Genomic DNA, 26,098 nt, shown 5'->3' with positions numbered 1-26,098 from the left:
CTAAAGCACCAAGATCTTTTTACCTGTTATGTTCTCCACAAGAGCCTTGAACTCTTGGAAGCAATTGAAGGCCTCGTCCTTCGTATTCAAAAAATAGATCCAAGTTTTTCTAGAGTAGTCATCGATGAAGGTTACAAAATACTTATAACCCTTGAGAGATCTGGTAGACAATGGACCATATATATCTGAGTGTATCAACAAAAGTACACCCTTGGCTCTACTATCACTCATAGGGAATGCTACTTTCGCAAATTTCCTAAGCATGCACCCTCTGCACACATTGTCATGTTTTGTGTTAATTTATGGAACCCCTATCACGGTCTCCCTAAGCAATCTGAGTGCTCCATGATGCAAGTGTCCCATCCTCCTATACCTCAACTCTCCCAAGTCTTTTCCACTGCTACTGTCGTTGTTAATCAGTTCCTTTGGAGAACTGAACTACAACTTGTACAAGTTGTTGCTTCGAACCCCAATATGTTTGACCTTCTTCCAACTATGTTGCTTGATGTACACCTTCTGCCCCACGAAGTAAACATCGTACCCCTTATCTTGGAGTGCAGGAATTAACATCAGGGTCATGCCCAAACCTGGCACATGCAGCACATTTGTAACATTGTTGCTCTTTCCTAACTCCCTCTGAATGTTGATGGTACCTCTCTCGACTGGAGTGCACTTCGTCTTATTTCCCATCTGTATCTGTAAGTCCATATCCTCTTCTCTGTAACTGGAGAAATAGTCTCTATCCTCTATCATATGTGTTAATGCCCCATTGTCTATGTACCAAACTCCTGTGGACGTGGAGCTAGAGAGGCAAGCTATGAGAGTGAATTCATCTTCCAATCTAAAAGTCAAATCGTCAGTGCTCGTTGAAGCTATTGTCTGCTTCCCCTTCTTTTCCTTCTTTCGGTTAGGACATTCACTGACATAGTGTCCATGTTGACCACAACAAAAAAAATTGACGTTTGATAGGTCTTTCTTCATCTTGTCTCCTTTTGAGCCTTGTCCCTTACTGGAGCCCTTCTTCGCCTTCCCTTTTCTTGCTAGGGCTACATTTTCTTGCTCCTTCTCCACCTTCAGTGCTTTGCCACTGCTACTAGTGCCATTGACCAAGCTAAGTCTTAGCTCCTATTGAGTGAAATCACTTCATAGGCGATCCCAACCTGGAAGTGTATCTCAACAAAAATCACTTGGACGAACATGCTCCATTCCTTAGAATTCCCATTCAGTGCTATACACACTAGCTCATCGTCACTTGGCTTGTCTCCTACTATGGCCAATTCATCTCTAGCAAGTCAAACCTTGCTGATATAGGACGTAATTTCCTCACCCTTATGAATCTTGAAGGTCCTCGGCTTCTCTCAGAGACTCAAGTTCCTGTTCTCTGTAGGATTTTGGTATAAATTGATATTGTGTCCCACATGTGATCTGTTGTGTCCTTCTCTACAATATGTGAAACAATATGGTCTTTGACTCCATCAAGGATAATCCTCTTTGCTTTGGCATTCTCCTTTTTGTAGGTGGCCTGCTATTGTGGATCTATCAGTGTCGCAATCACATTCTTTACATACTCCTTCAGTCCATACTCATCTAAAAGGAATGACACCTGGCTTTCAACACACCAAAGTTGTAGGCTCCATCCAACCTGCTTTGATCTTGTTGGAAATACTAAGAGGGGGTGAATCAATGTTTCTTACAATTAGCACTTTTTAATCTTTTTCAGAGCATTAGTTAATCTTCAGTTATTATTATTATTATTATTCAAATAATCATAAACAATAATCCACAGTAGACAACACCATACAACAATGCAGAAAGATAAAACAGTGAACACAGAGATTTTAGGTGGAAAACCCCCTCGAGGTCAAAAACCATCTAATGCTTCTTAGTAATCGTCTTCTCCTTTTTTTTAAAGAAAAGTAATTACATCAAATTTTCAGTTACAACTGAAGGAGGCTCCAACCCCCTAATTCACAGGCAACAACCTGTAGGACGCTACTAAACCCTAATAACCTGTTGCAACCAGAAGGATGCCTCAACACCCTGTAAGTCAGGCCACAACCTTACGAGTGCCCTAACACTTTGTTTACCAAATTCTATCAGAAAGGATACTTCCTCGCCCTGTAGTTTATCAGCCCCAACTAAAAGGATGGCACAACATCCTGTACAGACGAGGACCTACCCTAGCACCACCTTGCCACTGTGAACTGTTCTCAAGCCACAACCTGAAGGTGACTCCAATCACTTGCCTCGCACCACCCTACCACCCTAAAGAGTCGCAACATTTCACAATTTTCACACTGGATCACCCTGTGCTCTGAATCAATATAGTAAAGTTGTAAAGAAGATGATAATGCTTTGCACGATATGTATGTACTGTCAAGTCTTGATGCACAAAAATGCTCAACTGACCACTGCCAAGTCAACCCACTGAATATCACTGAACACTGCTCATCATTGCACATCATTGTCAATTGCACATCACTATGAACTGTACATCATTGTTGCTGCTCAAACTGATATTGTCACTGCACTGCTCATGAATGAGAAATCATCATAGGCTTATAAGCGGACGGCCACATCACTAAACTAATCAACCTGTACTGGGGCACGTGCTAAACACAAGTGTCTGATAATGGCACAATCCCAGATGCCACAGGTCATCCCTATGACCTGCTACCACTGCTCTCAAGTTCTGCCCACAAAGAGCTACTAGTATATGTTCCTTTATTGTTGAGCACTACTCACACACTGTTATCCATCGTTACTTCAATAAGCTATACAACAAGGTGATGTGTCCTCATAAAACTGTTACCCTATAAGGTCACAATTATGTTACTCAAGTTATCCTAGGCTTAAGGTTCTACTAGTCAAAATCAACATATCAATAACTTGTTATGTCAGTCAAACATCATGTTGCATGTAGAGTGTCAATTCTAGTCAAATTCAACATATGTGATATGTCTATTAGCTCTAATCTCACTAAGTCAAAGTTAAGGCAAAGTGTCATCATATAAATCAAACTCATTCCAAGTCAGTCAAGATCAAAGTAGTTGTCATCACACATGTTATGACTTAGTGTCTCAAAGTCAAGTCACTCTGAGAATGTCAAAGTAAAGGTGATTGTCATCTTGCATGTGAGATGTCAAATCTACTTACGATGAGTCAAAATGCCATATTGCATAAGACATGTCAATTCTGCTACCAATGAGATAGGGCCAACAGTCAAGTTCCATGTACCAGGTCAGTAGTCACTCACTAAGGATATATCACTCATTAGGTCAAGCCAACACTAAGTCAATGGTTGAATGTTTACTGTTATGTCTAAAGACATTGGAATAGTTGAACTCAGCTATTCAGCATAACATATTTTATTATTATTAAATAGATAAGGGTACAATTTGTGGGAGGCCCTTGGCTTTTACTGCCTTGGGTGCCTCTTGGTGAATGGGCATGATCTTTGATCATGCCCTTTGCCTAATAAACTATTAATTACAATTAACTAATTTTTTATATAGCATTGCCTTCCTCCCAAAAAATGCTTTGTCCTCAAAGCATATGTAACGACGGATGTTGTTGACAAAATGCTTCAATCTCCCAAGAAGCTTCTTCCTCTAGTAAGTCCTTCCACTTGATCAAGTATTCCTTGATTACACGAGATCGGAGCTTCTTATGTCTAGATATCAAGTCTACTCACTGTCAACAGTCACAAGTCAACTTAATCTTATGTCCAAATGTCATCAAATCAAGTCAAATCAATGATGAGTTATTAGGGCCTTTCATGTACAAGGTCACTATCTAACTGTCATGTTGCATAAGATATCAGAATCATTCTTAATGTGTCAAGGTCACAGTAATTGTCATCACACTGTTATGTCAAGTAAATGTCATCAAGGTAATTGAGATGTCAAATCGTAGTCAAGTTAGGTTAATGTGAATCAACTGTCAATCACGCTTTGTGGTCAACAAAATGTCATGTCAATGGTCAATTTCATCACTTGTCACTATACTGTAACCACACGACATCAGTCATAAAGTTTTGTCAATACAGCTGTATATTGATAATAAATATCACTTTCACTCCACTCTTAGGTTAATTTGACAGCCACAAAAGAGGGACTAGAGCAGCTGGTTTCCTTAAGAAATTTACATAACTAATCAACACAAGTTCAATGCAATGTTAAGGTCTCATGTCAATTGTCAATCATTAAGAGAGTCACTTAAGTCAAGTTGATAGTCATCAAAAGAGAGTTGCTATAGGCATAAACATCACTGTCAAGTCATGTTGAACCATATCACTGTATTTAGTCACAGTCACCTACAGGTCTGATAGGTTAATCATTTCAGTCAAGTCCAAAACCTTAGGGAAAGACCTCGCTGCCCTTAACACATGATCCGCTGCCCCTTGAGGAGCCTTGGAAAGGACTTCCATACTCAAAGAGAGGCTTCAACACAGCTGTGTATGACATGAAGTGATTCCCTAAATAGGGAAGCCCTAATGCAGAGATAAAAGGGCAAAAACATACAAAGACAAGCTTCAAAACATCTTGCACCTAAATTAGGAAGCAAGTTGTCCTAAGAAGAATACTTGCTGCCCTCGAGAAGCCTTGGACAGCCTTTCGCTGCCCTAGTTTGGGCTCTGAAAAAGGAGGCCACATGTAGCTCTAAAGATGCCCTGACTGCAGATTTCAACAAGCCAAAAACATGCCACAGAAACCTTGAAACATCACAAGAAGTCACCTTAGAAGACCGAGTTGGATGAAGGGAAAAACACAGAAATTGAAGACCAAATCACCCCAAAAATTCGCTGCCCTAGTCTGCTACAGGAGGCCAAAATCCTCTGTGAAATCGCACAGCAAAATTATCACAAGTTGTCGAGATGGATGTGTGAATGGGGGAGGCATAGGGGTCTCTTTTTATAGATTTATGGAGAACTAATTAAGGGCTTCTTTAGGAGGCTTTTTAGGATATTTTAAAAACACTTTTATTCTTAAAAAAATTAATTTAATTTGATAGTTATTAATAAATTGTTTGTTTAAGATCTAAGGAATTTTCACACTAACCCTCACTAACCATTTAAATTTTGTCTAGAAATATTTTAAATTCCACTAGAAATTTGAAATCAACGATTGGCTTAGTGTATATGGTCCTACCAAGGTTGTGAAGTCAATGATTGGTTTATTGTCTTTGGTTCTTGAAGTTATTCAACTTATACACAATAAGATTGCGGCAAGAATCATTGTCATATATTGAAACCATAGGTGAATAAGGTGTCATGTCACTACCCCCTAGGGTTTTAGACCAGAAACTGGCAGCAAAACTTCAAACTCAATTTGCTCTTCAACCAAGAGGAACCACAGGGTGTAACACATCAATAGAAACATCCCTTCGAGGAGAATTTAATGACCTAGATCTCCAACCCAAACTCAATGGCTTGACCCTTCAAAAACCCTTGACAAAGTCAAGGTACGTCCTCAGTCCAAGGAACCCTAGCCCTAGGACTTGTGTTTTCAACCATCCAACAGTGAAGTTGCCAACTTGATGTACTCTGACAATTACTAGGAAGCATGCATTAACCATTTGACATCAATGGCTGGTGTTTTTTGTCAGAGTCAAACCTAGTCAACTCCATCGATTGACATCAATGGCTGGTGCTTTTTGTCAAAGTCAAACCCAATGGACTCCATGGGTTGACATCAATGACAACACCATCCAACAAATCTCTCAAACTTGTTGCAGCCATCTATGGAAATTTGCGAAACTCAAATCAACTGGAGAATAAATTGAAGAAATCAAACTAGGTTAAAACTCTTAGCTTTCTCTTCATGTGCCCTGCATTAATTTACTCCTGCAAACCCTTTGCGCCTAGATCAACTCTGATACCATGTGAAATTCCCTTATTTGCAGTAACTGGAAATTTAATCTTCTACATACTAAAGATTATTTTTCTTCAAAAATTATTACGGCAAATAACGATTAATTCACTACTACAATCTTCACAAATAAATACAGAAACTGAGAAATAATGCACACACAAAATTATTGACACCAGTATTTTTGAACAAATAGTCCCTAGAAAAACCCCCAATGTGGGGAAAACCAATCCTGCAGATGAGGGTTTATATTATTAATAAATCTTCAACAATTTGAGAATTACAACAACTGCATGTCTCTCATTGGCAAAGCTCCGGCAAATCATTTTATCCTCACCAAATCGACCAAGAAACACTAGTCTCCCTTTGTAATGAATTAGGCCTCCTTGTGCAACTTGCACTTTTCTTGGCAACTCGCACTAGTTGCTCCAGAAATTCGCACTGCTTCTGGAAAAATTAATCTGCTAGCAAATCGACCTCTAATGGCTCATCTAACCTACTCTCTCTACCTCCAAGCAATGTCTCTGACAACTGACTACTGAAACGAGCTCCTCTGCCACTCGCATTCGTAATCTGGCAATTCGCATTGCTAATTTCAGCCTCCTTTTTTGCTAATGAAATCGATCTCCTTCCTGTCACTGGAAACTAGAAATCACTGATAAAATCTTTCTCCATAAATTTTCTCCCCAAACTATTTGTTGAAACCCCACTACTGGTGTCTCCCTCTGCGCCCTTACTATCACTGCAAATCACACTCCATGAGTATCTTTCTGTGTTTTCCAAAGCCCCATCAACTTGCTATTATAATTTCTCGTTGGGCAACCAGCAGCCATGACCTAATCTCAATAGATGGCTAAGATCATCTTGACCCCATCAAGTGACTTTTCCGGAACTTTCTAGAGCAAAATCGATTTACCTCAATTAATTTGATTTAATTAACCAGTTCTCCTAAGTTAGACTTAGGGAAATAATTAATAATTGGCTAATTAATCTAATTAAGGCATTTCTTGCAAAACGTTTTTTGGTATTCGAGAAAATGTGTTCCTTAGCCATAGACACCATAAAGACTAGAACACCTATATGATGCTACCAAAAACTAACAACTCCTCCATCATGGCATCCTTCCAAACCCGTTGGCCTGCTGCCTCCTCATAACTGGAAGGCTCAAAATCAATGATGCGGCTCATCAATGTGATATAGCTCGAGTACCTCTATCGTTGTCTACTCTCCCTGACATCAACTCTGGGAGTTGCATGTCCTCCTACATCCTGCAAGGTGTCACGAAGCCATGCTAGCCTCTTCTTGGTCACGGCAACATCTCTATGTATATCCACTAGCTCTGTTAGCTCTACTAACTCCTCCTGATAATCTGAAGGATGATCAACTGGAATAGAGGAACTTGTACCTACATCCTTGAGAGCCTCTTGCTCCTCACTATCAATCTCCATATGGGACACATAAACTAATACTATCATGTACCAATGTCTGAGTTGGCCATCCCATCGATCTGTATAATCCTCCCTCTCGAACATCAATCACTTTTGCTAATTCTATGCTCAAGCCCATAGGCCATACAAGAACCTGACCATCAACCAATGAAATAATCTTTGTCCTCCAATGCTGAGATAGAAAACAGGTTCTTCTCCAATCCTAGTACAAACAAAACATTTCTCATGTGTATAGAATCTCCTAATTCTAGCTGAAACGATGTTGTCCCAACTCCTTTCACTGCCTACTTGGCATTATCTCCAAGTTCCACCTGTAACGTTGAATCCTCTTCTGTCAAATTTGTGATAGCATCTCGAAAACCAAACATGTGCCTAGAAGCACCACTGTCCACCAACCAAACATCATTGCCTTTTGTAATAGTGCCTATAACACTGGAGACAAAGAAATATTCCTTCAACTTCTTTGGTGGATGCTAATCATCATCATCAACATCGATTGCTGATGCATGTTGCTTTCCGTTCCTTTTCGTCAAGTCTCTGCAAGTTGTTCTTGGACAGTGACCTGGCCTCCTCTTGGACACAATCAGTCCATAATTTAACAGTTTTGGGTAGCTTGTCTCGTGCACAAATTCCCTAAACAAATGGATCCCATGAGGGAGGAAATCCATTGAGAATCATTGTAACAAGCTCTACATCATCAATGGTATCTCCAATGACTATAAGTTCATCTCTCAACTGAGAGACTTTCATAAGATAAGAGACAATAGAATCACATATAATCATCATTACACTATGGAGTTGATGCCTCAAGGTTAATTTCCTGTTGGTGTTTCTACTCTTTTATAATCCCACCAAAGCATCATACACTTCTTTGGCAATCTTCAACTCAACAACAAGTGGAATCAAGTTGCCCTTTATGGACTCTATCAAGATTCTCTTAGCCTTGGCTTCATTCTTCTTATAGTTGGCTTTCTCCTCAACTCCCTCTAGCTCTGGAATGACTTCCTTCACACGATCTTAAAGCTCATTTTCTTCCAAGACAAGGAGTATCTTGGTCTTCCAAGATCTGAAATTTGTAGCATCATCCAACCTATCTTATTCTTTGAGACTTGACACCATTTTGACAAGAGGCCAAAAATACAATCAAGTTGTTGAATATTGTCTCCTAGGCTAACTTCAATGGCTGATCTTTCAACAAAGCTCTAATAACATGTCAGAAATCTATGCAAGTGCAGTAGAATACAATTTTATGCCACATAATTACTTCCTAATGATTTTTCACACAGTATTCTATGCCACCGTTATCTTTGAATAATTACCCTCCAAAAATCTCAGCAGTAAATGTAGCAGAAATAGAAAATATCATAGAAATATAGCCATGCACAATCGAGACGATAATTTTACCGTGGGAAACCCAACCCTGGGAGAAAACCCAGCGACTTTTCCTAGAAGAAATTATTCTTTTACAAATCAGCAATTTGTCTAAAAATTTGTGCCAATAATTCAAGTCAAATACCAATCAAGCCTGGTCAAAACTTCAGCAAGTCAATGCTAGTCAAACCAACCAAAATACGCACAAGTCAACATTGGTAAAATAATCAACTCGACCTAGTTCATTTTGGCCCTACAATCAACTTTGCGATCAACACTCTACATGTGCAGCCTTCTTGCGATCAAACGCCTTGGTCAATGCCCAATCAAACTCGGTCAAACAAAGGTCAAATTGTTGAAGTTTCTAAGTTTACCTAGTTAGAAACCCTCCATGCACTTTATTGATTTATTCCTACCTCCTTGTTATTTTTCTTAAAAAGTTATTTACAATGTAAATATTGAAAATAAACACTAGTGCATGCTCAACATATTACAGATCAGCAACTAAAAAAAACAGAAACAAACACACCATATGACACCATTATTTTTGGACTAATGTCCCCAAAAAAACCCAATGTAGGAAAACCGGTGCAGCGATCTAAGGGTTTTCTTATTAAGCAATATCAGAGTACAATCTGGGCGCCGAAACTGGCCTACCCAACAGAGAATTTCCTTGGCAGTAATACCTCTCAATTTCCGACAAATCTCCTGGCTGAAACCCCGGATAATCCTTCTGGTAGCTACTCAGCACCAATCTGCCACAAAAACCCCAGCATCTGCCCAATCTGGACTGCGTCAGCCTCTCCTAGCCCAGCGCTGGCCCTACGTCAGCTTATCTTGGCCTGCGTCAGCCCCAGGAGGCCCTGCGTCAGCTCTCTGACCCTCTGCTTCAGCTACGCTGGCCTCTCTAGTGCTCTGCGCAGCACTTAGCTGCCTCTAGGTGGCCCTGCGTGAGCACTGGTTGTTCCTGCATCACTCTCTCTAGCTACTCTCCCGGCACTATCTCTGCCTCTCTGTACTCAATGCCCCTCAGCTGCTCTCTGATCACTTATTCTATCTCTCTTAGCAAACCCCACTCTAGAGAATAGAATGATTGATCACTCCGGTGTGTTCTCCAAGCGACCCTCAAGCCTCCTCTTATACTTTTCCTGTTGACATCTCAATGGCCGAGATTAAGTCCCTAATCAACGGCTAAGCTTAGATCTGGCCTGATCCATGTCTTTTGAACCATTCTAACACATATTCATATTAATACACATTAATATTTTATTTTCCCTAAGTTTAGACTTAGGGACTCCATTAAAAATATTAATTATTTTAATATCTCCTGATCTGTTTAGAATCTGCCCAAACCCTTTCTGGGTATTGGAGATCTCATGTGCCCCAACCTCTCCACCAAATTTCGTGGCTAGAGCACATCCGATGCTACCCCAAATCAACACTCCCTCTTAGCGAGGACTGTGCTCTAGCAATACTCCTCACTGAGTATTACTCTGATCATCCGGCATCGGTACCTGTGTTGATGCTAGGCCTTCCTACCCAACATCCTCTGCATTGTTGCATCCTGTACTGCTGCCCATGGTTCTGCCACTGCCACTGCTGCATCTGTACGACAGCTCCCTCTGCATCCGTGTTGTTGCTGGTCCTTTCTCCCAGCACTACATCCGCATTGCACCTCCTCTCATCATGTTGCATCGTGTTGCCCACTGTTGCACTGCAACTCAGTTACTGAGAAGCAAGTAACTGATCTCCCAACTCTGACCTCTCTGTTGGGCTAGTGACACCAGCTGATGCTGAAGCTCCCTCTGCTGCTGACAAGTGCTCTCTCTCTGACCTCTCTGTTGGGCTAGTGACACCAGCTGATGCTGAAGCTCCCTCTGCTGCTGACAAGTGCTCTCTCTCTGACCTCTGCACTGCTGCAACAACTCCCTACATCTCGCACCGTTGCACACATCTTTGTGCCATCCTGCACTGGTGCAACACTCCCGTGCCTCTCGCATTGTCGCAACCTACTAGCCTCGCGTTGTCCTGGGAATCCTGCACTGTAGCTCTCTCTGTCGCTCCATTCGCATCCGTCTCTACCCAACTCAGCCAATCCTGTTACTCCTCTTCAGGGCTCCCGTAGCAAGATCTAATCCAAGAGGTTGGGCATCTCGAGGATCCTACCCCTCATCGCCTGTAATCCATCTGACTACAGCTCGATGTCTCCCCACTTCCGCTCAAGTGGCGCATGTGCACTCATGGCACAATCATCGTCTGTCAAAACTTCCTTCTTTGCCCGTGTTGGCGTTGCCTTAGTCTCGGAAGACTCTCCCTTACACTTCTTCCTTGGACACTGTGTCGCATAATGACCCAGCTCCCCACAGTGGAAGCACTTGATCTTGGAGAGATCATTCTTCTTTCGCTTCTCCTGCTTTCCCTCAATGCTAGGGCCACGTCTTCCTCCTCCTACTTGACCTTGATCCCTTTGCTGCTGCTACCCGTCATCGACTGTCGTCTGATCTCTTCCTGGCAAAAAGTTGCCCACATCTCGTCCCAAGGTGGAAGTGTCCCTCTGCCCAGTATACTCGGACAAATACTTCCCAGTCTTCTGAACTAGTCAATTGTCACCCCTATAGCAGTCAATTGGTCCCGGATCTCATTTAGTCCTCCGAGGAAGGTGTCAATCGATTGTCCCTTCTTCATCTGATATGACCTCATCTGATTCTCAAGCTGCATTCTTCTCTGCACAGAAGTATGCTGGTACAGCTTCTTGAGAGCCTCCCACATCTCAAATGTTGTTTCCTTCTCGGCTATGTGTGGTACTACATGATCCTTGACCCCGTCAAGGATGGTTCTCTTGGCCCTCGCCATCGTCCTCGTACTTGTTATTATCACTGGGGTCGACTAGGACAGCTATTACCTTTAAGGCAAAGTTCTTGACACGATTCCTGTCAAGTACGGATAAGATTCTGGCCTTCCAGACTTCGAAATTCGATGCTCCGTCCAGTCTATCCTGGTCTCTTACTCTGTGTAGTGCCATGATGCTCCTCTACTTCCCTCCTGGAAGTTCTCTGTTCGACTCCTCTGAGTCTCTATTTCCCGTCTGGAAGTTCTTTTCTGGACTCCCTCTAAGTCCTGATTTCCCTCCTAGGAATCCTTCTGCCGCTTGTCAAGATGCCCCCTATTCTAATCGTCTTGTGCAACCACACCACTGATCCCGGTTCCTCGACTAGAAACCCTCGGTAGCAACCCTTCTGGCCCTGCTCTGTCAGGTATTGTTCTAACTACAATACCTCACCAGCTCCACTCTGCAATATTCTTGCAACCTTCTAAACCCCAGCAACTGCCTATTTGTGGACTGCATCAGGCCCTCTCTGCATCACGCTAGCCCTGCGTCACCCCAAATGGGTCTGCTTCAGCCCTGGGAAGCCCTGCATCAGCCCTCTGGCCCTCTGCGTCAGCAACGTTGGCTTCTCTAAGGCTCTGCGCAGCTCCCAGCTGCCTCTGTGTGGCCCTGCGTGAGCCCTAGTTGGCTCTGTGTCACTCTCCTTGGCTGTTGCGCTACTAGAAAAAGCTTCTATCAACTCAGGACAGCAGTTTTCTATTGCTATTGCTCCGCTCGGCTGATATCCTTTAGTCCTCCTATGATCTGCAATCACCCTCTGATACCATGTTGAAGTTTCTAAGTTTACTTAGTTACAAACCCTCCACGCACTTTATCTGATTTATTCCTACCTCCTTGTTATTTTTCTTAACAAGTTATTTACAATGTTAATACTGAAAATAAACAATAGTGCATGCTCAACATATTACAGATCAGCAACTAAAAGAAACAGAGACAAAGCACACCATATGACACCATTATTTTTGGACTAATGTCCCCGGAAATACCCAATGTGGGAAAATCGGTGCAGCTATCTGAGGGTTTTCTTATTAAGCAATATCAAAGTACAATCTGGGCACCGAAACTGGCCTACCCAACAGAGAATTTCCTTGGCAGTAATACCTCTCAGTTTCTGACAAATCTCCTGGCTGGAACCCCGAATAATCCTTCCGACAGCTACTCAGCACCAATCTGCCCCAGAAACCCCAGCGTTTGCCCAATCTGGACTGCGTCAGCCTCTCCTAGTCCAACGCTGGCCCTGCGTCAGCTTATCATGGCCTGCGTCAGCCCCAAGAGGCCCTGCATCAGCTCTCTGATTCTCTGTGTCAGCTTATCATGGCCTGCGTCAGCCCCAAGAGGCCCTGCATCAGCTCTCTAACCCTCTGCGTCGGCTACGCTAGCCTCTCTGGTGCTTTGCGCAGCACGTAGATGCCTCTGTGTGGCCCTGCGTGAGCACTGGTTGCTCCTGTCTCACTCTCTCTGGCTGCTATGCTGCTCTCCCAACACTATCTCTACCTCTTTGTCTCTCTATACTCAATGCCCCTCAGCTAATCTTTCGATCACTGATTCTATCTCTCTTAGCAAACCCCGCTCTAGAGAATAGAATGACTGATCACTCTGGTGTGTTCTCCAAGTGACCCTCAAGCCTCCTCTTATACTTTTCCTATTGACATCTCAACCGCTGAGATTAAGTCCCTAATCAACGACTAAGATTAGATCTGGCTTGATCCATGTCTTTTGGACCATCCTAACACAGATTCATATTAATGCACATTAATATTTTATTTTCCCTAAGTTTAGACTTAGGGACTCCATTAAAAATATTAATTATCTTAATATCTCCTAATCTGTTTAGAATCTACCCAAACCCTTTCTAAGTATTGGAGATCTCGTGTGCCACAACCTCTCCACCAAATTTCGTGGCTAGAGCACATCTGATGCTACCCTAAATCAACACAAATAGTCCTAGTCAAAGGTTCAGTCAACTTCAGTGAAAAGGGCCAAATCAATTCATCCTTCTTCCTCACACGTGCGGTTGTCCAAGAGAGATAAGAAAGATGATGAAGATGAGAGAAAGACTTGCTCTTGGTTGGTGTTCAAATGAGACATCACATCATCCTATTTATACATGTCAAAGGGGTCTGACAACCCAAGGGATATGTCCCTTCATTGACTCGCCGACTTGACTTTTTCCTGGGCTAACTTGTCTTAGTAAAATAAAATTTACATAATACATCTAGGGTCGACTTGAAGACCCTTTAGTCATGCAGGAATACTTCCTAATGCTACACAAAAAATCAACACCCATGACCCTCTATTAGACGTTGGTGCCTCAAAGAGGACCTCCCCTTGCCTTGATTCTACTCAACCAGTATTTTGGTGATCCTAATGTACTGTAGAAGGAAACACAAAGGATTTCTTTGTTGTCCAGGAACAGACTTTAGTGGCCTGAGGGATACCTCAAAGATGATCTTCGCTCCCTAGAAAGACCACAGAAATGACTTTCACTGCCTTTGAACAAACTCATTGACCACAGAAAATCCACTTCCTTACTTGCCAAACCAAACCAGAGATGCTCCAAGTTATTATGTTGTAATAAAGTAAAGGAGAGAGGAGATTGGCTAGGGAAGGATCGGCACCACCAAAACCCTCAAAGCATCAGCTCAAGAAAAACAAAAATATTCAATCCACCATGAAGAGAAAATGATTCTATCTCTCTCTTATTTATAGATTCGTAGTGGAGATTTCTCCTTATTTTAATGAGGGGATACAGGTTTAGCCCCCAATTCTGGCTTTTTGCCCCAATTACACCAAATTTACCTAATGTTGCCTCAAAACATTGGATAATAGGTCTCCCCCTTTATCATTGACTACAGCATACGAGGTTGGATACACTACTTCATCCTCCCTTGGGCAATTAATCAATGGGGAACATTTCACAATCAAGTTGTGTCTATTTGTTTTCAGTTTTTCAAGCATGGAATGGCTCATTATGACCTTATCACATTATCCTAACATATCATTGACTTTGTCCCACCATCACATCATTAATTTTATTGTCCTAATGTCCTAAAACTAATGACCTCTTAGGTCCTATTGAATTTTGTAGTTATGGTTAGTGTTCATAATTTACATTTTAGCCCTTGAAATATATAATGTAATTGTAAGCCATGTTCCTGAGGTCATTTTCATTGTTTATCCCTTAAAAGAATTATTATAAGACGTGTTCTTCGTGTCAGTATTGTTATCGCTTAAACTAGCGGGGGGGGGATCTTAGAGGAGCACATGCTAGGTCACAAACCACAATGAAGCTAAAGCCCACTGTCACCACAAATAAATCTTCCTACTCTTTACGGATTTTCACTAATGGGAGGAGACCCAATATATAGAGAATCAATTATGAAGGATAGATCAGCGAAAATGGGTGTGAAGTGATCTCGGGGACCCTTTCCTAGGGGAGGTTGAAGAATGGGACTTGCTTGCCTTTTAAGAAAGGTATAAGGCTTTCTACGTGAAGGGCATAAGGATTTAAGGGCTAGGTTTGATGAGTGTGAATTGTAAGGGAGCTTCTAAAATCCTAAAATCTTTGTTGAACTTGGTTTCCCAAGTGGTTTTTGAAGAGTTGACTTTTCAAAGGTATGGGACCACACAGGACCAAGTGGACCCAGGTTAGGTCAAGAGGAAGGATTTTAGCAACCAATGACAAACTTGACCTAAACAAGGAGGACAAGGGCATCAAAGAATTGATTTTCAGTTGAAAGTGCAAAATGATCCCAATGAGGAACTAGCCTAGGGAAACTTAGGGAAAAAACTAATCTCAAGGCTACGGCTTGGAATATCTCACAACCCAACTGTCGGAATTTCCTCAAATTTGGAGGAGGCCTAGGAGAGACACCAGCGCAGTTAAGGCCAAGAGATCGAAGTTTTTCTATGGGAGGTTTGTCGGGAAAATGATGCCCTAGGAACCCTGATATGGCTAGACCTAGAATAAAGGAGAGGTGAAGAAAAATGTTTCTTTGAGTGATCACCTTATCGAAGACCAGTGCCTAATTTTTTGGGGAGATTGGAGTCGAGAAGAATATGAAGATAGACTTCGTTTCTAGGTCAAGGAAGCTCTAAGTTCAACTTTGCTTGTCATTAGGGCAAAGGAGAGTGACCTTAAAAGCTTTTATAGGAAAATTCGTTTAACATACATGGCCCATACACAGAGATATGTTATATAGAAACATAATTCCACAATTTCGCAGTAAATGCATGTAACAACTAGCCCTGGTATAGCGAAAATCTTATTATCAATGTATGTGACAAAGTAAAAGAATAAATAGCATTAAATTTGTACTTACATGTAAGAGAATATATCCAACCACCAATAAAGGTATAGCGAAAATCTTATTATCAATGTATGTGACAAAGTAAAAGAATAAATAGCATTAAATTTGTACTTACATGTAAGAGAATATATCCAACCACCAATAAACTTGCCAATCAAAAAGCTCCAAGATAAGAAAAGACAATCCATACATCAAAATTTATCCATGCTCCAAAATTTCGTCCACCGGGAAGGAATAGTGAAAATCTCAAGAGAGATACAAGTCCAAACCAAGTGATGATGAGAAATGAACTCTCATGATTTGTAATTATACACCTCTAAGGAGTTCAATTTAGTTATTTGAGCCTACATTAGCCCCTAAAATAGAAATAATGTGCAAATAACTAACTTTTGGTAACAAACCCACCAAACTAGCTCATAAACAAAATAACAAGCCTCTCAAGAGGTCGAGTGATCAATAATACAGATTGTTGGGCTCTCTAAGAAACCTGATGAAATCCATAAGTGCCATAATGATGAATAGGGCTTCCAAAAGTAATGGACAAGGGGTTTGCCCCTTGTTCTCCACATAATAAATGTGTGGTGCTCCCAATGGGTGTGAGGGCACACAAGTGACCTCATGGGTCTCCAAGTAAGTCGAAGATGCCTATAGATCATCTGTAAGGGCTTAGATGATGGTGTAAGTGATGCCACATCAGCATACAAGTCCTGGGTCATCTCCCAAGTGCATGGTACAATTGTGGGGTTGTCTGGGCAAAGGGGAACCAGATGCATCTTCCTCGTCCAATAGGTGAATCTCGAGCAATCTCTGAACATCTTTGGGATCCATAAAGTGATGTCTACTATTGTGGAGGCCCATGGCTCTCAACACACACCCTACATGTGCCAATGTAGCCCTCTGGAAGGTTAGTACCCCGTATAGGGAGACCAAACCCAATATGAGACCACCTGCAATCTTGTATAAGATCCAATGCTTCCCCTAGCCTTCCAGCACAACAAGTCATCAAGGAAATCAAGTAAAGGAGCTTACAAACCATGGACAACAAATAGGGACTTCATAATGGCATGCCCTTCCATAATGCTAATGTCTTCAAGTTCCAAGTGGGGTTAACCAAGTATCATATTAGGTGGTTTCTACTTCTAAAGAGAATAGTATGTCTAAGGTACATCCTTTAAAAGGGTGGTCGCATGTGATGGAGAGATGAATGGAGTAGGGAATGAAAGAGGCAACCTGTGGGTCAAATGTTGGGGTACAAAGGTAGCTAATACAAGGGAAGCCCCACTTGGATATATAATGTATAGGAGGGGGAGATTGTGGTACATGAGGTGCCCCAACCTTGATTTTTCCACCCTATATATGTATTTTTCCTTTTATGATTTTTCTTTAATTAACTGCTCGAGGCTCAAGGGGTAAGAGCATGATGTGTGAGATATAGCAGTGGATACCCCCTTTAAGGTAGCGTGGTTCATTGCCCACTAGGGTTTGGGACAATCATGGGTTCCTAAATGATAAAGGAGGGTCATCTAGGGCTTGTAGGAACTAGGGTGATGGCCATGAAGATGGGGCAGAGCTCATGTATTGGCTTTTGCCCACGTGCTAAATGTGTTTGTCCCGGCCAACTTTTGCATTTTGTGGTACATTTTCCTGTTGGATGTAGCCAATTATGCTTTTACTTTTCTTTTCAGCTGCATCAACCTTCGGGGCATCATTCCATGTCTGATCCAAAGTGTGGGCAAGGGGAAGGGGAAGGCTAACCCTATGTGGACCAAGTGGAGGAACGTAGACCCAGGCAGGAGAAATGATGAATGGGGTTATAATGAGTGGAAGGGGAGTAATATCTATGTATGAGGGAGCGGGACCACACAACCAAAATCAGGGTTTCCCATGTAGTACCATCCCTAAAGCCCAAGGGTCAGTAAAAGAGATCCCACGGGACTGGGGTCCAAGGTTAACATCCAAAAGTGGTCTAGGGGACAAGAGCACAGACCTATCCCACTCTTTCCACCGAATCCCCCCATTAATCCATGCACAGAAGTGTCCATGATAAGCAAACTACAATACTGAATTACTAAATGATAAGGCATACCTTTAGGTTCGTGAGGCCCACCTTCAAACATACAATCATAGAGATGGGTGAAGGACCAGAAATGGCACAACGAGCTAGTTGGTGGTTGCAAGGGGTTGTTGACTGTCGATTGAGGGCCATATTGGAGAAAAAATTTCTCCTAGGGATATCACCCACAACATGGTGGGTAAGAGGTATCCAAAGAGAAAATTTCAAAATTTGAATTTTTGAATTTTTGGCTCCAAACTTGTCAAGTCAGTCCTCCCTCAAGTCAAGTCAGCCCCAATAAAGACACACATTCAAACAGGCAGAACACTATATATAGAGCATTTGACCTCCTCCACAAGGCACCATTCGATCTCTCACATAAGAAGACATATTTTGGGCATCAAAGCGAAGATGAAGAAGGACGAAGAAGGAGAAGAAGGAAGAATTCATCTCAATATTATCTCTCTCTCACTACTTTGCACGTGTGATTTTCTGGAGAGCGTTTGGGCAGTTGGTCGAACTTCTGGATAGCACTTTCTCGACAGCAGGTCCGAAATTTTGGGCAGCAGGGACAGACCTCTGGGCATATTCTAGGAGGCCGAAATTAGGCCTAGGCAGATCAGAGAGGGCCGAAGTTGAAGCGCAGAAGATTGACTTGGCAAGATGCCTATTTGACCAGATTTGACAATAGCATTGTTGATCAGTTTGACTTCATAGTTGAGTAGCAGTATTAGCCTTTAGGTGTATCTCTTTTTGAACAGAAGAATTTCTCTAAGAAAAGGGTTGTTGGGTTTTCCCCCAAGTGGGTTTTCCCAGGGTAAATCTTGTGTTGTCGTTGTGCTATTATGGTTGAATTTCTAAAGTGTAATTGCTTAATGATAAACTGGAATTGCTAAAAGAAGATCTACATCATTAGAAGTAATTATCAGCGTTTCAGAAATTAGTGTTTGTATCTATTGCACTTGAAAAATCAACAAGACCTAGGTCTTAGAAAATAAACATCACATTAGCAAAAATAAGGCACCTGAGCTTTGCTTAGCACACAAATAAAGTTAGCACAAAAAAATGTGTGCGGCCTTTTGATAGCTTTCATAAAGTAAGTTGTTTAATATGAAATTATCCCTTGGGCACAGCTATAGATAGGCATGGAATAAATTCCGAAGTGATGTGAAAAACCAAAGAAAAACTACAACTGCATTCCAAATGTGTTCTTGTTTATACCCAATTGAAACTTCATAGTTCATATCACCAAGAAAATCAAAGGTAGTAAGAAAAAGGCATTTCATATGCTTACCGTTTATAGCAAGAAGCATAATGTATAGGCAGTAGTAACCCAATGCCACTGAAGCTTCTCCATCACTCCAATTTTTACCATATAGCAATCTTATAAGGATATAGGAGTAGCTTGGACCAAATGTAACAAAGAAAAGCCCTGAAATGTATTTACACAATTATAACTTGGAAATGTAACACCAAATACAGAAATGCGTATTTATAAAAGATCTGATTTACCCCGACCACTGAAATATCTCAGTAAGTATCAATAGTATATTGAATTTTGGCCATAAATTCCAACATTTGAATTTTACTGTGCACCCTTGTTTAAAGTTTCTACAGATGCTATACACAGAACAACTCTTGTGAAATTGGGATATATGATATTCTGTACAAATTTATAGACAAACAGACTTCATGCAGTTTTGACAAAATAAAAAATCAATATGACAATCATTGACAATAATGCAAAAAGAATTCCAAGAGATACAGCATTGATTATATATGAAATTTTGATGCAAGCTCTGACAAGTAGCTGGAGAGTAACTCAAACCACTGAAATAAGAGCAGTATCAGCAACCAACAAAAATATAATACAACATATTGAGCTATAAGCATACCAATCAAGATGACAAGCTTCATGGCCAAGCATAGAATGTGTTCTAAAGCCACTTTCCCCTGCAAATGTCTGCCTGTTATCAAAGACTAGCACATTATTACCTTATCATTCATGCACAAATACCTTGAATTTCATGCTGAGATATGTATTGTCTCTCAACAGGTTGATTTGCTGAATTAAAGAACAATAAAAAGAATTAACAGATTCATAAATGGAAAAGAGATCTTCAATATTCAGTAGCTTCCGCCAACTAAATAGAAACTAGGTTCATCCATCACTTGCTACCCAATGAGGAAAAAAGGAGATGGAAAAATAATTATGATCTTAATAACCACTATTTCATACCCGTAGAATAGAATGTCACAAAATTATTGCTCCTAATTTCATAAAAGGGAGTTCTCAGCTCACCTGGTGCTGACTTGGCGAAAATTGTAAACACACTTTCTTCAAATGGTTGAAAGATGGAACGAACCACCAAACTTCCTGAAGAATGCAAATGGCAGAAAACCACATCAATTTCCAACAGAGTACATAATGAGATTAGGGATTGTCATGACCAGAGGTTAATGAAACTTAAGAAACAGTATTCACCTAACGAATGTAAATTTTAGACTGTGCTTCAAAAATGTGGACTATTGAACTTTTGATAATCTTAGTGCTGTTGTCATCTATGCTTGAAAATCATGCCGTAAATGTAAGCTTCATATAGCTACCCTGTGACCATTAACAAATAGAAAGAATAATACATTGATATTACCTCTCTGGTAAATCATGCGACAGGAAAATATAGCCATTAGTTGTTTCAGCATTATAGAGCAAACAATTCACCCAGTGACAAAACAAGAACAATGTACCACATGCCAAATTACAATATCATGAATGGAGATAAATTGGATTACCTGCCTAGTTTTTCTACTAGGCCGTATACACCTTGATTGTAAGGTGTATCAAAGAGAACAAGAACAAGTTTCTCTCCTTCTTGAAGGACCAGTTTTTGAAATGACTGGAAGGTGAAGACCAAACTAATGTGCAGCAGTTGTTTGTCAAAATAACAGGACTGCCTCTTCCTGTGCCAAATATGGGATTAGGATTGCTCAATGTTGCATCTAAATCAAGAAAGTTCAGAAATAAAACCATTTCAAATATAGAAAGATGTAACAGAAATCAAAGATAGCAAAATTAGAAGAATTTTCAAATAAAGTTGCATTTGGTAGTTTTATTGATAACAACAGCCGAATCAAATACTATATATCAAAAGCTGTGGTCTCAAAATTTCTTAAGAGAATTTTAAAGCACATAACACATACTTGATAACAAGTATAGATCAATACCCGAAAGGAATGAGATGAATCCGAGTTCTTGCTTCATCGGTTAAGTTTCTAAAAAATGGTGTGCCAAGAAAGTAGCCCCAATAACACACAACCAAGCAAAATCCATATGCAAGCTGGGAGAAAGCAAAAACCAGCCCACTTTCCTGAAATCAATAAACAAGCTTATCATGATTCTCCATTTGATCTCAAATTCCTTGCAGAAAAGAATTTATTCAGGAGTATCTTGGAAAAAAATTATAACTTGATATTGAAATGACTGTCATAAAGATTTTTTAGAACCAAAAACAGGAAAAAGATATCCACAAGCTTCAAATCTAGAAGAGTCACAAATCATGTACTTCTGAGATCATTGAATGAGCTAGAATGATAAATAAATGCAGTGATTATAAAAACATAAAATTCAAATTTTTTAAATTCCAAATAAAATGAAGTTTGAACATAAGATCTACAAATTCCAAGAAGTCCTATTGCGACATCCACAACAAAACTACAATCAGTCACTGGGTTGGGAAGCTTCTTATGATACTTTCTGCCTGAGTTCTATATTTACTTGCTGCAAATATGATACTTTCAACTAATAGTACAGGTCCTTAATTCTCTAATCCCTTTCATCAGCTTCCACTTCTTCACATGCACTTTTTGATATCTCAATAACTTGAACAGGTGTAGGGTCTACACTGTACAGGAAATCTCTTATCTAAAGCTCTTGTTCTCGGTCCCCTAGCCACTTGTTCTACCTTAGGTGAGAAGTGAAGTTTCTTGGCACTTCTTTTGTCAACTGATTTAGCCAACTGCTGCAGATGAGGCCTTTTTTATTACAACTGATGAGGTATCTCTCTTAGTCCTTTGGCTGTCAGAGGATTGTGTCATCCACCCTGAAGAAAACAAAAAGTCCTGCCATGATTTCTCCCTCTTGTCAAGTTCCTATATCACCAGCAGTTTAATGATCAAAAAATGAAATAAACTAGGTTCAATCTGGCTCTCCTTTGCTTGAACTCTGTCAGCCATTTTGCTGAGACTCCTAAGTAAATAGTAAGGAAGGTTCAAAGGTTTCCTTGTTGTAAAATGCATTAGAAGTCTAATATGATACTGATAAACTTTGTTGAACCTCCCTTCACATGTAAAATACCTTTGAATCACCTTCAACAGTTTACTATAGTGGCCCTGTAGATAGCTCCTCAGGATAGCAGACCCATACCCCTCCTGGTATTGTGGCTTCAGAAAGTCTTTGAAATGAGCTAAATCTAACTCCATACCCTTAAACCATTCTTCACCATGTAAAGGGATCTCAGTGGAAGCAACTATTGATTTCTCTGTGAAAAAAACTCCAAATTCCCAACTTTTATTTCCTTCCCTTTGAAAGTAAGTTCAAACTATTTAGTGAGCTACAAGTGGTGAGCCTAGACCTAAATTTTCTCACAGAATGTGATACAACCAACTTGTTTAAATGATACCCTAATGGAAGGGTCAGAGTTTATTTAGCTTAGGTCTTGGGGTTCATATCGCGCAATATCTTCACCTTTTACTTTCTTTTTTCCTTCTGGGGTTTCCATCATAAAAAATATAGGTATTACAGTCTCCTCGTAACAAAATATGATGTTGTTGAAAAGTGGAATATGCAATAGATTGGAGGCACAATACTTTTGCAGCAAACAAGGGAGTTTCACAGGAGATAAGGCAAATACACAGCAATAATTGACTAGGGTTTGGGAAACAACAAACAAATATCTGATTGGTGTCACTCAAATGAAGTTCAAAGGAAGAGTATGTCTAGTTTACAGGAATATTGAATGCAGTAGGAAAAAAAATACATGCACAACGAGAGGTAGAAAACGCTTCTCGTAGCAATTTGTGCAACAAAACACCTGACAGCTATAGCTTAGGGTTGTTGGAGAAGCTCTAAAAATTTCTAATCAGTTTGACATGATAAAGTGTGGTGCATACAATGTAAATAACATCATAGGAGCGAGAGGAACCCTTAATCATGATCAGTCTGACAATTCTTTGAAATGTGCAACGATTTCCTCAGATTCACAACATCCTCTAACTTGGGCAGCAACTTGAATTTGCAGACATGCATCACTCCTTCCTTTGACCTTCAAGGTGTTTTCAAAGCATGTGCTTCGAATGAGAGATGAGAGTAAGGAAGCACCTTTAGGATCTCCACATCTTACAAATATTTTCTTTAGGCTAATTATTATCCACTTTCTTGATATGGGAAATGATAAGTGATTTTTTATAATGATGACACCATGACATCATGACATGACTGACCATAGATTCCCATAACTGACAGGACTAATCTAACTAACTCATGATAACTAAAATCTTTCATGACATGACCTTCAAATACCCTTTCATGGTGACCAATGACCCCTTATGATTACCCTTTTAGTGATGATCCTTCATGGCATTATACTTTGAATTATGAAAAATAGAACCCTTTTGACTCAAAAAGTCTTACATGACACTCAGTCCAAAACTAGACCCCTTTTTTTTACAATAGACCCCTCTAGACCATATCACTCATGAAACAAAAACTGATATTTAGAAAATGACCTCAAATGAATAGTAAGACATTAATGGATGAGATTCCTATAATATAGGACCCTAACAATGTGCATCGACACTTATTTATTTCATTGGTGGAAGAGGGACCCCGACTTATTGAGAGCAGGAAAGGTTTTCCATTTAGAGAAGAATATATAAGACCTCTCATATTGGTTTTCTCATTTAGATTTTCGCTTGTCCTTCTCTACTTGATTGGATCATCCTGAAAACACGGAAACATAAAAACCCGAGTGCAAACATGAGGTTTCCAGAATAGACATGGAGATCATGGTTCGACACAAGGCTTTCTTAATGTAAGGATTGTATTTTCCGTCAGAACATCCTCAACCGAAGAACAGAGAGTTATCCAAATGTTGCAATGTTACAAAGTCCTTTTCTAATTTTCCACATTCCCTTTGAGTCAACAAAGTATCTTCATGCACGGTCTCACAAAAAGAAAGGAAAGACAACACACAACAAGGAAACGAAACCAGAGGACAAGACAAAAAATGGCTAAAGCAAAACATGATGTGAAACAAAACAAGAAAACACAAGACAAACTACATGAAACAATTGCAGGATGGATGCGTAGGTAAAATAAAATGAAACTATACCTACTCCTAACCTAACTAACTAGAAGGTCGGGATCACGTATAATGGATTTTCCAATGCAACCATAGTAATTGTTCCCGCCCTGCAATCACAAAGATGCGTTCGATAAAAACAAATATAAAACAATGTGAAATAGAAAATACAAGAACTTGAATAGATTGTAAAAAAAAAATGAATATCTTTCCTGTCAACAGAAAGATAGGCCATAGCCACCACTTCTAACCATTTTATATTCTTACCTTTTTTATGAGAACCATCATTTAACAAACCTCTGAAGCTTCCTGCGAATGTGTCTCCATATGCACCAAACTCCTTAGCAAGCGTGACGAAAGATTGAAACATGTTATTTGCAACAGAGCTTGTTAGGTAAGAATGTTCCAACCATTCAATGATTGGATCGTAAAATTCATGATAATCCTCTTGAAACCAGAAACCTTTGAAAAGATGAATTTTCAATTAGAGGCAAGGGATTGTGATGAGAATCTTGTGAGGAAAAATAGATCTGATCATATTCACGAGTCATGTCAAGACAATGAGGCACTGACATAACCAACCATGAATGTTGAAGTTCCTCAACTGCTTGACCAGTACCTAAACAATGTGATGTTAAACCATAAATATTGAAGGGTGTAAAAAAACTGTCATTAGATGTGGTGACGGAAAAATAGTAAGTTGAATTACAGTCATCCGAGCCAAAATCATGATCATATGGGCTAGTTAAAGTATCATATTCCAAGTTTGAAATTAACTAATATAAATCATTGAACGACTTTTTTGAGGCTCCTAATAATCAAACCAACTACCTCGCAGGCCGAATGTGATGAATCATTTTCCTGGGACTAGTGATGAATTGTACAAGCATCGTAATCATCTAAAGAATTTAAAAGGGGTGTCAGCACAAAAAACACATGAGACCAATCAGGACATAGTAAGAAAAGAAGGATTTGATTCACGTGATAGCTTGTGCATTCATTATCACTAAAGAGGATTTCAGGTGCAATGAAGGGAAATATTTGCAATACAACATTTAAAAGGAAAACCAAGAGTTGATTACTAAGAAATGAATCTGATAGGCATGATCCCTTTAACAAATGATGGTCTTTGGAATGATAAGCTTCACAATTCCATGACTCTATGAGAGATACACATTTCAAACCCAAGTTTTATGCGAGAGATTTGCATGAAAATGAATGAACTGAAAAATATTGCTAAATCCAGTTAGAAGTAAATCTTGAAAATTTGAAATATTACATCCAAAATACCAAACATTTTTCAAAAATATATTTTCATCGAGTGAAGCGATGCAAAGAGAAGGATTGTACGAGAGAAACCAGATCTGACTTAATCCGAGGGGTTTACCAGAGTTGTTAGATCCTGAATTAACCATCAATGGAAGTTGAACTGCCTCTACACCCTGGCAAGTCCCAACACTTTCGAGGATTGTAAAATCACATTTTGAAGATTGAACCAGATTGTGCATGGCTTGAGGATAGTTGCTACGGTCGGTTTCATAAGACCAATTCTCACCGGATGGCAGCCATCTCTGTCACTGATTTGACCGGATTTTCAAACAACTAGATTACTCAAGCTGAAAGAATTTCCTGATCGCAAATTTGAAGATGAATGAATCAGGGAGATTTTGTGAGTAAGTTGATTTGAAGAGTTGTCTTCATGTAAGAAAAGAGATGATGAGGGACATGAAGAGTACTCAATGATTTGATTGTTTACATTTGCATCATAGATAATATCACCACCTTGTGCCAATTGAGAAG

General features: G+C 40.1%; 1 protein-coding gene across 2 annotated transcripts in view; it reads right to left on the bottom strand.

Moving 5' to 3' along the window:
* Nucleotides 1–26,098, bottom strand: part of LOC149167781 (lipid transporter) — a 265,433-nt gene that overhangs the window by 55,101 nt on the left and 184,234 nt on the right. For both annotated transcript variants that reach the window (XM_089433148.1, XM_089433150.1), the window contains exons 7-11: nucleotides 21,165–21,307; nucleotides 20,733–20,900; nucleotides 20,242–20,312; nucleotides 19,835–19,906; nucleotides 19,234–19,371 (exon numbers count right to left, since the gene is read on the bottom strand). In XM_089433148.1, coding sequence (XP_089289274.1) covers nucleotides 19,234–19,371; nucleotides 19,835–19,906; nucleotides 20,242–20,312; nucleotides 20,733–20,900; nucleotides 21,165–21,307 — 592 coding nt within the window. The remainder of the gene's footprint in view (nucleotides 1–19,233; nucleotides 19,372–19,834; nucleotides 19,907–20,241; nucleotides 20,313–20,732; nucleotides 20,901–21,164; nucleotides 21,308–26,098) is intronic.

Source organism: Pinus tabuliformis, chromosome 5_1, assembly GCF_031772625.1.
Source record: "Pinus tabuliformis cultivar Carrire ecotype Pingquan chromosome 5_1, CPIR1, whole genome shotgun sequence".
Classification (NCBI taxonomy): domain Eukaryota; kingdom Viridiplantae; phylum Streptophyta; class Pinopsida; order Pinales; family Pinaceae; genus Pinus; species Pinus tabuliformis.
The sequence above is the reverse complement of the archived record's forward strand: the minus strand, read 5'-3'. Positions and strand labels throughout refer to the sequence as shown.